At 38.4% G+C, this 13,964-nt stretch overlaps 1 protein-coding gene across 3 annotated transcripts in view; it reads right to left on the bottom strand.

The window, feature by feature from the left end:
- LOC139709216 (scavenger receptor cysteine-rich domain-containing protein DMBT1-like) overlaps positions 1–13,707 on the bottom strand; it is a 49,020-nt gene extending 35,313 nt beyond the window's left edge. For all 3 annotated transcript variants that reach the window (XM_071621169.1, XM_071621166.1, XM_071621165.1), the window contains exon 1: positions 13,404–13,707. In XM_071621169.1, coding sequence (XP_071477270.1) covers positions 13,404–13,503 — 100 coding nt within the window. In that variant the 5' untranslated portion in view covers positions 13,504–13,707. The remainder of the gene's footprint in view (positions 1–13,403) is intronic.
- Between the last annotated feature and the right edge of the window lie 257 nt (positions 13,708–13,964).

Below are 13,964 nucleotides of genomic sequence, written 5' to 3' on the forward strand. Positions count from 1 at the left end.
CGCACACATTCAAGTTTAAACACCGGGTTCATTGCAATTAAAGTTAAAGCCGTATAATGCCGCAGCGTCCCATTAGAGTAATGAAGTATATTTCGACCATTCTCTCCGTTGATTACCATTGGGCCGTTTGTGACGCATGAGTCATGCATTGGGGAATCAACCTACACGAGAGCGTGGCATAATTCAGTGCACCTTTTTTATTCCGACTTCTGATATTCTGATACTACAAGCTTTGTCTTTTTGATGGGTCCCTCCTTTTTTTCGCAATTTGCGTATTGTTATTACATTTTCACCTTTCAGTTTTTCATGACAATCTATTCTATAGTCACTACAAGGTTTCACAATGCATATTTTTCTCAGTTTGCTTTCTTTTGCTTACGAAACCCTGGCTTATTCTTTGTCGAACATGTATGAAATGAATATTGAATTGAATTGAATTGAATTAAATTGAACTGAATTGAATATACAATGTATCGGCTATTGTTGTACGAGGTATTTTGAAGAGAAATAGGGTTATCTTGTTTTTGTTATTTTTTGTATATGAAAGTGAGCGGACCACATACGAGTAGCATTTACCCCAATTCCGTTGAGTCCTATGATGTCCAGTAAATATAACGCACAAATATAACAATATACAATGATATAATAAAAAAAAAGATTATTCTGCACATTCAGTAGGTTTCATAGTACATGTAGGCCTATAGGGATATAATGGAAGGAGAGAGAGAGAGAGAGAGAGAGAGAGAGAGAGAGAGCAATGAAGTAAATTGAACAGGAAAAGTAGGAGAGGCCTACTCTGCATCATGATAGTTAAAAGGCATACAAATTTGATTATTCTGGTAACATGGAGCGACTCGTTACTATGTCTAAGTGATGTCTGTAGGCATAGGCCTAAATGAAATAAACATGCGAACCTGGAAAGCGCAGGAAAGAACCATGCAGCTGGTAACGTAGGACATTCTTATTTACTTGTCTTCTGAAAGTGTGTTTTGTTTGTCACAGTCGTATTTCACGAGAAAGACTGAATTCCAGATGACAGATATATTCATCATACATTTTGAAAATGCTTCTACTGAAATAACGTTGACTGCACCAAAGTTGAATTCATTCGACGGACAACGCATTGCAGTTATTAAGAAATAATGTGTTCCGTTGTAGCAAGGAGATGGAGAGTGAAATGTGATTATCAAGGAAAGAATTTCAAACTCGGTGTCTGTCATTTATAATGGACACCGGTCTTTTGCTGTAAGTCTCCACCTTAAAGCAGCAATCGTGGCAAGAGGAAGGCGGATTATTGTAAAGGCGAAAGCTGTTTATCCACCCCTGCTAGGTTTGTAACACGGTACACCACCCCTTCGCTGCAGCTGCTGAGCTCTTCAACACGCCTTTCTTGATTGACTTATCGTCCGTCCCAAAACCGTTTACTCCTGCTGAGTTATGCACTCCGAATTAGTCTGATTACAGCGGCAGTCGGGCCCATGTATATGGATGCCTTAACAAAAACGTATCGCTGAACTGCTGCGTTGCATTTGAAGAGAGCTGTATCAGAGAAGGCATATATTTTTTTTTTGTCGAATAGCCAAAAAGGGGGACGACAATACGAGATGCAAGACGGATAGATCCAACTAGTGAGTTCAAATTGGCCCTGACATCTCTCCTACTCCGCCTCCCCCCCCCCCCCCCCCCGCTTGTTCAATCAAAATTTCAGATCCTTGATTGAAGCCGATGAAAGCGTAGGAGACGACGTTGGTGATCAGGCTTGCTTGAAGTTTATTTCTTGAATGTCAAGAAGCGATCCATGATAAACACATTATTACTATGAAGTTTATCCTTATTCTAAGAAAATCGACATCAGAATAGACAATCCGCACAAACACACACACACACACACACACACACACACACACACATTATATATATAGATATATAGGTACCTTATAAGGTACCATTATTATATATATATATATATATATATATATATATATATATATATATATATATATAATGTGTATATATACATGCAATAGCATTTGACATATGAAATATATAATGTATATGTATGACAATACAAATTATACATGCGATTAAGGTATACACACAAACATTCTTTGTTAATCGGGGGGGGGGGGTCTACATACTCACACATTCATACTTTATTGGTGACTACTACCGTGGTGGAGTAAGGTCCTTCCATGCTCTCAGGAACAATTGGCAAAATGAAACCTCATGTAACCTTTGCATCTATTCATTATAGACCTATTCACCATTCTATAAATTGCATTGTACAACGAGACCGCGACAAATTACCCACTAAATGCCCATTGTGTAGTGTAATAAAACCACAAATAATTATACCTTATACACATTTTGTAGGACTTTCAAATTGTGGAAGCCGTGGCATTAGGCGGCGCCGTCCTTCAAACACACACACATACACACACACACACACACACACACAAACACAAATAAATAATTTGATAAACCGATAATCAGTAGCTTTAGGTTATCAAAGGAGGAAGAGCATAAGCAGTTGTAGTGTGTACAAAGAGCAGACAAACAAACACATTATCAAGCTTTGTCCACAAACATGAAAAACCATTAACCTTGATCGTACTTCTAGAGAGGAAAACCCTATACCATGAACACCCTCTCCTGCATACATGCCTCTGCCACTGAAAGGGTTAATATGACGTCACAATAAAAGAAGGAAGAATAGATGAGTGCGCCCTTAACATGTCGATATGACTATACAAGCATTCTGTGAGCGTCCACAATATTGTCTTGTTCACTTGTAGAAAGTGTGTTGATATCTGTTGGAGTGCATCACACAGACACAAAACACTACACACACAGAGACAAACACACACACACACGCCCGTGCACGCACAAACACACATACACAGTGATATTCACATTCCCACACACTTGTCTTATACAGAGTGGAAAGGGGAATATCTCTCATCTTGTCCGCACTGGATTTTGCCCTTCAAATTGGATTAAGGAAAGCTTGCATAATTCAAGAGTTTTATTCTATGTGGTAACATCACAATTCGTCCTTAACACGTCACTACTTTATCGGACAGACCAAGAAGGACTCTCTTTACGTATATGGAATCAACGACAACATATTGATGCGAGAAGGTTTCAAATCGTAACAAACTTTCAAAGCATATTTCTCTCAACTTTACTCATGTCTTTTGAGCTCTTATTCTTCGCTTGTCAAATTCTTCGAACAATCCCCCCCCCCTTCCATCGTTTAAACACATTCACTTCTATCCTATCGCTCTCTAACCTCTCTCATGTCTATCTTCTTTTTCTCTTCTCTTTTTTTTCTCTATTTTACTTGAGTCTGTCCATCTTTCTTATTTCCTGTATGAATAACGAATGATGTCGACAGTGCCTACCGATCTTTACGTACCGACGTACAGTATACATGATGTATCCTTCTGCTTAAAAATCGTGGACGATAATACTCCTATATTATTGCAAATGCAAAGTGCATACGTGCAGACACGCACAAACCCTTACACAACCACACACGTTATATGCACACGTACAGGGATAGATAGATAGAAGGATAGATAAATAGATAGAAAGATGGATAGATAGACAGGACGATAATTATAAATAGATATAGAAAGAGCAAGAGAGATAAAAATTTATGTTTTTGCAGGAGAATCGGCAGTTACATATTTCTATAACAGTTTTCTCTCGACATACGAAACTTACCAGAACCAATGTGTGTCTTTCTATAATGCAGTCCCCGTCCTATCACGTCATTTGATTATGGGTTTTCGATCGCCTTTGAATAGCAATGAGGGGGCTCGCTTTTGGGGTAGCTTTTGATAGGTGATAGACGAGTTTTCCCTAGAGGCCGTTAGTTGCCATGGAAACTGAACGAGGGCATAGGCTGGATAGGAGGAGGGGCATCTTGGAGTGTTTTTCGGTCAGAAACCATATCACGTAGACGAGGCGTGGATTGCATCAGTATAAAAAGCTGTCTTGTGCTCTAATGGATTACTGTATCGTCTGGTCACGTTTGCCCAACGTATGAGATACCATGATTAATAATTTTTGTTACTAAATATCATACAGTGTAAAGTATGCTATAATCAGAGAGTTAGTTTGGATTTCAACCTTTTTAGGTTTAAAGATGGTAAATAACGTGATACCGTACTGTGTTTTGAACTTACATGATTGCATTATCATTGTTGGATGGATATACGTGAAAATTGGATTGCATTGAATTGGATTGAATTGAATTGAATTGAATTGAATTGAATTGAATTGAACTGAGTTGAATTGAACTGAATTTATTACATTAATCAAGTGTCTTCTCCTTGACGAGTGCTATCATAGTTCACACTTCAACTTTCTTTACCATGTAATTGGTTTATATTTCTTTATGAATGAATAATATTTTGGAGCTTACCCACTGTTGAGATTCATTGTTACCAATATTTCGTTTATCCTTATCCTTTTGATGGATATGTTATATAGCTTTTATTTTCGTATTCTTTCCCCTACCTCTTTCTTTTTTTTCAATAACTTGACCGACAATGCGAAAATAATGAATGGCATTTAGCCGAACACAAGACAGGGTGGCCGAAGTCACTATAACCCCATGTCAAATCTTGCAACTTTACATGAAAAGAACGTTGGGGCAGTTAGTCATTTTTTTTTTCGTACATTCTTATACCCGCGTAGTTTATATACCATTTCCACATCTACCCTTGCTTACGTTGTACACCGGATACACTGAAATCACAATCTTCTGTTCTCTGCTGCATATTTTCAGATTAAAAAGAAGAAAAAGAAGAAGGAGAGGGAGATGGAGAAGGGAAAAAGAGGATAATGGAGAAGAAGAAGCAGGAACGAAATAAAAACGAGCATGAGTGGAACAATAAAAAAAGAATTGGTAGCCTTTACAATGAAGATGATAAAGCAAAAGAAGAAGAAGAAGAAGAAGAAAGAAAAATAAGGAGGAGGAGGAGGAGGAGGAGGAGATGGAGGAGAAGAAGAAGGAGAAGAAGAAGAAAAAGTAAAGGAAGAAGAAGACGAAGAAGGAGAAGGAGAAGAGGCAATGAATCCCCTTCGCACAAATCTGACAGATTGATACGACAGCGTTAGACAGGTAGCCGTCGTGACTGTTTCGGATTGATCAAACAGAGCAGCTTCTCCAAGTGATTCGGTCAAAAAAAAAGAGAGAGATCATGGGGACATGGTGACCTACACTTGTACCTTGAACCCCTCTTTGTTTCTAATGACCCAGTGGTTCTCAAGATATACTTTTTTGGGAACAGTTCATTTCAGAGATTGTGTGCATGTATGTGCATGCGTGCATGCGTGTGTGTTTGATTGTTTAGTCTGAAAAAATACTCTGTTCAACATTGAGATCACTTGTGGCTTAATCCTAAAGGTTGTCAAAACTGACTGAATGAGCCGTGGGGTGATGCCCAGGAGATGATGGAACGATCGTGCGGACAAGAATTATTAGAATTTTGCTTTCACCAGCAAGACACCTACAGAAGAAACACTATCACAATGGCTAATCAGCTCTAGGAAAAACCCTTAGGTCAGTGTTGGTGACATGATTTCTTCTAACATCATACCGTTTTGGGGCACATTACTGTTAATATCATCATGGCTGGCAAATGTTGCAACCCCACCCCAACCAACATCCACCCCACCCCACATACACACACAAATACATGACCGCTAAAGATTGATTTAATTTAGTTCTGCATTTTTCACAAAGTATATACAACGTAACAGACAATTTTCCAATACTAATCACATTATATTCAACACAAAATGAATATAAATATAATCATATATAATATACCAATAATGAAATATTGTATAAGTACATTATAATCATACAAAACATAATAGGGAAATCATTGATTATTCAATCGAATGAATATACAAAATGCAGGAGACCGTCATCTTAAGCTGAAGCTTGAGTTTGATGGCGGCCTCTGAAAAAGCATGTAGCTTGTACTTTTTTTACAAATCATTTAATACATATTAAATTAGGTAACGGAATAGGGTAGCTTCAAAATGCATCAGTGTAAAGGTGAGTTAGGGTGCAAGTGCATATGTGCAGTTGTGTTGTTTTATTATTGTTAATGCTATTTTTGAAGAAAAAAAAAATCTGTGTAGATTGATTTTCATATAGAAAAATGATTATACATAATGTTTGAGTATGCATATTATGTATAGACACGAGTCGTGAAATATAACATGGTGGTAGAAAGAATAAAGTATATACTAGCAATTATAACTGTGTCCTCATCACTGTGTTTTACTAGACATGCATGAGACCCTCCAGAAGGTTTATGAATAAATTTCAAATCTAAGTGATATAACACATCAGAAAATAAAGACAATCCAATAGAGAAAAGCAGGAGACTATCAAACTTGGTTAACTGTCATGGAATAACAAAGAGAATCGGCATCACCCTACATTAAAGGGAACCAATGTTGGGATTTTCAAACGCAGATGCCCCCACGCACACACACACACACACACACACACTCAAAAAAAAACACACACACAAAGGATTAGGGGAATATACACATACATGTACTTTCATACAGAGGCCTACACAATAATACACTGCGAAAAGTCCTGTGTTAAATACGAAACACCGGGCTGGTGTTAAATTTTTGGTGTTCATTTATGGTGTTAGATTAACACATCCGGGTGTCATTTCAAAATATATATTCTTTAATAGTTTCTTAGTTACTGTTCTTCTTGTTGATTTTGAACTTCAACAAGATGATCAATTAAGAGTTTTCAGATAAGGTACTTGATTTTTTTTTTAAAGGTGTAAACAAATTTTCACCATAGTAATAGCAGTTGGTGTGGTCTCCTATTGAAGCTGGACGGGTGTTATACCATTGACATTAACACCAGCAATATCAAATCAACACCATGCCATGTCATTGTTGAATTAACACAAGCGCAGAGTCAAAAATATCACCAGCTACAGTGTCAAATTAACACCACGAAGTGCCAAGTGAACACTTCTCAACACCATCACAGCATACTTTCTACACCTGTGGGTGTGGTCCTCTATTGACACTATCGGCCTTAGATGTGACACCCATGGAGTTAAATCTAACATCGATGTTTCTGCAGTGTACATAATACGCAAATACCAAAGCGATGAAGGACCTATTGCATTAATGATAACACAGACACATGTCAATGCAATGATAATGATGATGAAAGTGATAACGATGATAATGATAATAGTTATAATTGTCCAATCTTCTTTTATTAATGGTAACGTTCACAACGAAATTAATGATATCACGATAGCATCATTATCATAACAATTGCTAGTCGAATCACCATGGTAATATCATCCCACATTGACCTAATTAGCCTCCTGTCAACACTCTTCCAGGCTTACTGCAGAGAAGGTTGTATCTACAGAAGGGTTAATCTTACGCAGCATAGTTTGATGAGGCTCTCAAGCTCGTTCATCAGCCGTAAATGAACGTTAAATCACCCCAATGCCGCTGCTATCTTCATTAGACGGCCCGCATTACACGTCCATTACTGTAGGCTAGTCTTGCCTTCAGGCTGCAGTTTATTTACAATCAATTCCAATAGATTTACGTATTTAACACATGAGGTCGTCCGATTTTTAAACTTTGTAATGCACTATATTTCCTTTTTAATGTGTTTTGTTGGTGTTCTGTGAGGAGTCTTGAGATAATCTACGTTCGTGGATTGTAGAGTACGAGTCCATCAATAGACACATACCTAGTTGTGCTACACAACCAATTTGTCAAAATCCCAAGCATCCAGTAAACGATGATATCGGAATGCATCAGTGTCTTTTCCACTTCAGCATCCTGCGAAATGATTGAATAGTCTAAAACGTATCCACAGTTACAAAAGATAATCCTTATTGTTAACCTCCTGTAATTACAGCAACAACGTTCTGCTCACTCGTTTTGTTTCTCTGAAATGTACAGACAAGTATTTTTTCACTATTTTTGATTATTCAATCATCACCATTGTATCTGAATTTCAGCATGAATAAAGATACATCTATATGCATTTATGATTACGTCTACTTCCAAAACCAAAACTGATGCATCAGACGGTCACGAGAAATGTATGTTTTTGTTTTGTTGTTGTTGTTCATATCGAACATTGAAATTAGATAAAGTTATAATCTAAAGCTTAGAGTCTGCTTTCTCAGAATCTGCACTTAACTTAATTATTCGTGGTGGTTTGTTATGAGGGACACATTTTAGTCATGGCTTTCTTAAAATATCAATGTCTCTGCGAAATTTGCTCTGCTTACTGTTTATTTTTTCTCAGTTTTTGAATACAATCTTTCACATGCGCTCAAAACATTAACATCAGATACATTGACAGGGTAAGTTCAATTTCATGCCAATCAACCTTTCGACATCTAAAGGGGATGTAACCTGTTAGAGCTAGAAATCAAACGCAAAGCGCGCGAGATTTGTTTTCCTTTTTGTGCTCAACCTCGTATCTATTTTCGTCTTTATTGTCTTCTCTTTTTTATCTCTCTCTCCCTCTCTCTCTCTCTCTCTCTCTCCGCTTCTTTGCCAAGTTGCCAAGAGTCATCTCATTGCGTTTTGAGAGAGGCTGATCCGGCCGAGAGAAGTGAAGCGACACGGAACTGATGAAATCATGAATTATAACTAACGTGACGGGTTTATGACCAGCTTCGGAGCATCTTCTTGCGTCTCGGAGGAAGCTATGGTGACGCGGCCGAGGGGGGGGGGGGGGGGGGGAGGGGCAGGGGCAGGGGGAGCAAAGCTGAATGAGAGAAGCACTTGGAACAGAGGGGGACAAAGTCAAACCATTGAGAATACCGAGTATAGAGACAGTTGATTAAAATCCTCCATAGTCTTTGATTTCACCACAACTCTATTCAAAAGAATAAAGTTGTTAAAAAAAAATGATTCTTTAACTTCCTTATGGATCTCCTTGGTTATCCTCATTATCCTTATACATATTCCAACAGGTATCGGGAGACGAAGCACTTTGTTCTTTCATTCTTTCTTTCTTAGTAAGTGTGTGCCTTGTTGCGTGAGTAGTGAGCGATGATTGACAGGGAAATTGGCATTGGTCGACGGTTTCTCCGGAGAGCATTACGATATGATTCTCTCAGCACTGTATGTGTTGTTTATTATTATAAGCATTATCATTTCTGCTTTGATCCTTTTTTTTCTGTAGGTTTGCAAATACATTATGTGAATAAGGCTACGGATTACTTTGTGTGTGGGTGGTTTTGTTTTAAACAGTCTCACTTATATTGGAATCTGCTCAGAAGTGGTTAGAGCAAAAGACTTGTAATGGTAGATACAACATTATAGCTTTTGTGTCGAAATGAGAAAGGACCTCGCATCCACTACTAGCATTGTTTGTAATACACAGTCATGTAGCCTTATACTACGCAGTTGGTGGCGGCAATTCGTCAGTTCGCGCCTGGATGGCGTGTTTGTATGCGGAGATCCGTCCACTTGTATTAGGTGTCATCTCTCGCACGCATAATCACGACAATCGATCGCGGGTGAAGGGATCAGCCGACCAATCAGGAAACTCTGTTGGCTGTTCGGCGCGTAACGGGGATTTTATGACGGGTCACTCTGGACCCACTCATCCATACCACCACCACCTACCCCCCCCCCCCCCCCAAAAAAAGGGGGGATGTACTACACAATCTATCCCTCTTTCTCTGCCTTTGTCTTAGGAATATAAACTCATGCCTATCTTTATCATTCCATTATTACATCATTCTTTAGTTTTGCAAAGAATCTACACGAATGTATTTTTTTTCTGTAACAGGAATTAAGTAATGAACAATGTTGAAACACGTGTCATTTGAGTGAGCTTTCACAAAAGCTATGCGTTGGCTCCATCACTGTTCTGCGATAGAAGGAAAGATGAAATAAAATTAAAAAAAAAAAAGAAAAAGTAAAATGTAGCATTGCTCCCGCCTTGAGCCATGCTACGAAAGTGGTGTAGTAGTGATTTTCATCTATTTCAATTTTCAAACCAATTGCCCATTAGAGCCATGTTTATCCTGACCAGCAAGCTCATGCATAAGTCCTCGCCCCATAACTAGTGTTATTTTTACCCTTCAGGCTATTATTCTTTTTTTCCTACTTTCCCCAATTTTACTCCTTACCCTGTCTGCCGAGATTTATCCAGCTCCCCCTCTCTTCCTCACCCAGCCTCTTTCTCTCTATTTCGTTGCTTTTTCTCCTTCTCCTTTTCAAGACCTCTTATTAGCATGAATGCCAAAGCCTCGTGTGTTAACAAGCTTTTCAAACATTGGTGTTCCCTATCCGGGTGAACCTCACTTGGAAAGAGGCCTATCGAGATAAGACTATACTCGCAGATATATCTATACACATGCACATTGAAGCACACACACACACACATTCACACACAACACGCAAACACACACACGCTAAACCACCGACATAGTGGCAAAGACCATCGAAAGTGCCCCCTTTAGCAATTATGCTGGTAACATAATATATTTCTTCTGTGTAGCCCGTTTGATAGATACACTGAGACAGAAATCGTAACGATATACGGGAAGGAAATAGAACCGCCCCTTTCTCAGTACCGTTTGCCCAGATAGGGCAATTACATACTAACTTTCCCTGTGTGCAGTGTGCTAATATGCCACTGTATGTCTTAGTCAATAAGAAGAGAGTAGTTCATGATAATTATGTTGCTTTATATAATACTTGTAGGATCGATTACTGTGCCACTTAAACCAATCGTTAAGGATTTTCTTTTTCTCGAAAAAAAAAAGAATATTTACAATGTTCTCACGTAACGTACTGGATATTCATTTGCAAACACGCGTGTATTTATGGAAACAAACACAATCATACACACAACATACATTATGCATGTTTCACTTTCCTTATAAGATGATTATATGATGTAGCCCTTCTGTACTATTCATTGCATTCCTGATACGTTTTGCTGGTAAAGACAGTGAAGAACAAATATTTTGCTAACAACTTTGTTTATGTATGGTACAACAATGAATGTATTATAATTACGTGCATGTATGTGCATGGACAATGATAATACAGTAACCAATAGATCAAATCAATCAAATCAAATCAAGTCAAATCAAAACAAATGAAATACAGTGCATGCACTTTTGATGACCTTGATGAGCAATTACATAATACGCCAAATGATTTGTGTGTGTACATAATTGTACGTCCTTTGATATCTTCGTAAGATTAGGGCATTGTCTACTGATTCGACGTGTAATTATATTCAATGTCTGTCTGTAGAAACATGTAAAGGAATTTAATGCAATCCGCAAAGTTACTTTTACTTAATTTCCAACAAAAAAAAAGTGAAATATAAGTGAACGGGCCATGCATATCGAATTCTCATCAAGTAGAGTGCAGGGAAAGCTATCTCGGCTTTTAAAAATGTACGAATGCTATTCACTGGTGCCCCACAAATTATTCATGCTGTGATGCAAATTAGCTTTTTTTCATGTGGACGTCGAATTCCGTCGCGGGCATCCAATAAATCCGATCCATTCTTTGGCGTAGGGTAATAAGCATAATCTCGATCCCTACTGCGGTTTCCCTTCTAAACCGCCTCGCATATATATGACTTCAGAAATATTAAAATCATTCCTAACAAACGTGTCTTTTCAGTTCGTTCGGATTAAAAAAAAAATCAATTTTGCTCTTGTTGTGTTACCTTTCTTTTGTTATTTATCTTTTTGCAGAGAACCATTTGGTCTTTCTAGTTCTAATTTTGCTATAGAAACTGATCGTCAGAGAACATTATAAATTTTCAATCATAAGAAAGTGCAGGTATATTCGGTCAAACCACATTGGGTAGAGAATATGAAATAGAAATTGGATACTCTAAGACTTGATTTGTGTGTGCTAACTGTTCCTACAGTTGGCCTTATCTTTGTTTTCTGTCTTCTGCTTGTTTATTTTGTAACATTATGCTTATCATTATCATAAATATTATCATCATAATAATTATTGCATCATCATTGTAATCAATATTGTCATTATCCCTACCATCGATAGTTCTGTCATATAAAATCTTCTACAATATTATCATCGCCACCATTAAAAATGTGTTCATGTGTGTATAGTATTAAATGTTTTTATTAATGTATGTATATGTATGTGTGTATGTAAGTATGAATGTATGTATGTATGTATGTATGTCGATATTTCTATTTGTATAAATGTCAACAAAAAGGATTTCCTATAATATTATGGACAATAAATGAATCTGAATCTGGATCTTCGTAGCTGTTGTGTCGCGTGCATCTGGATTCGACCAACCGTGGTGGCTTATTATTCAGCTGCCATTCGAGCTTTATTTCTGATCCAGCAAAGCCCTTTCGATTACAACGATTCTAGGGTACAATGTAGTAAGCAAAGTGACTAGAAAATGGTCGGGGCTGAACAGTACCGGATGGAGGTATGTATACATTTTGTTCATACTGTGGTATAGGTCTTCATACTGTGGTAGCTACTTCATAAGAGAATGTCTGGTGATGGTAACCTATTCTATCACATGCAACCTTCCCTCATATAATACAATCCCTTATTCAGAATTGATATTACGTTAGATATTTCTTGCAAACAGATAGTGAATTTGTTCTGTTGAAGTTAATCAAGCACAAGGAAAAAAAAAACCAGATACATGATTGCATTTCTTTTCATCTCGCATCATCGAAATGCAACGAATCTTTGGAAGTGGATGAGTGATAACGACTCAGCTGAAATTGTTAGACAGACAGACAGACAGACAGACAGAAAAAGAAAGATTGTGTCACAAGAAAGAGACTGCAATAACAAACACAACTTAGATAAAAGAAAACATAGCTTTTATCAAAATCGTCGTCAGAATCGGTGATATGAGTATGTAAGCCTACTAACTCCGAGGCACTAATTTCACTTACAAACGTGTGACCGTGTCGAAACTGCATTTGCTGTTTTCCCTGAGTTATTGACTTGGAAGTTGTTACAGCTTTAAAATCGAAACCGGTGGTGTTTTGAGGCTACTGAGTTGTGTGAGAGTGTGCATGTATGTGTGTATGTGCGTGAGTCTGTTTGCGTGAGGGTGTGTGTGTGTGTGTGAGTGTGTGTGTGTGTGTGTGTGTGTGTGTGTGTGTGTGTGTGTGTGTGAGTGTGTGTGTGTGAGTGTGTGTGTGTGTGTGTGTGTGTGTGTGTGAACTTCCTCTGTCGAACGTTTGTTTGCATAGATGATGCGTGTCCCTACGAAGCAACACGTATTATGCGGAATGCGCATCTACCTCACAGAGCAAAAAATGCACGCGATTCGCGATTACTCTTGCCTTCCCCTTTTACCTTTGACTTACCTTTACTTGATGTCACCAGTTGAAGGTGCATCATCATCAAGAGAGACACGATTGCCATGCATTTGTTAGCCAGATTCTCCATAATCCCATAAGTATTCATCCACGGTCCTATGGCAAAGTTCCGGCAGTCGATTTGCCTTGGAATCTAGGTGCAACCTGTATCCTCCAAGATCAGCCCACTGGAATATTGTCAACGCAAAGTGGCGCGGAATTCCAAAAACATCCACAACAACAGACAATTCGTGCATATATCTGTGGTCAATACCGAGACTTCCCCTTGCCTGGTAAGAGATCTATCTTATCCCCAAGCTATCAGGCGAGCTGTCTTCCCGATAGAAGATGGTGATGGCGAGAGGTGACGCCCTTTAGATGAAGCCCAACGAAGCGCGGAAACGTATTGCCAGCATATATATTTTTTCTTGATGGAGCGAGAAATACGGTGAAGAAAGATGGGTGTATTATTAGTAGCATCCAGGCACTCCGTCAAGTCGCTTGTTGATGAGGGGGAGTGGGTAAGGAGCGTAAAGCCAGCTAGCTTCCGCGGGGTGAGGTTGCACGACG

The sequence above is a fragment of the Diadema antillarum genome, unplaced genomic scaffold, assembly GCF_040938485.1.
Source record: "Diadema antillarum isolate AM-2024a unplaced genomic scaffold, OU_Dant_1.0 seq00001413_RagTag, whole genome shotgun sequence".
Lineage (NCBI taxonomy): Eukaryota > Metazoa > Echinodermata > Echinoidea > Diadematoida > Diadematidae > Diadema > Diadema antillarum.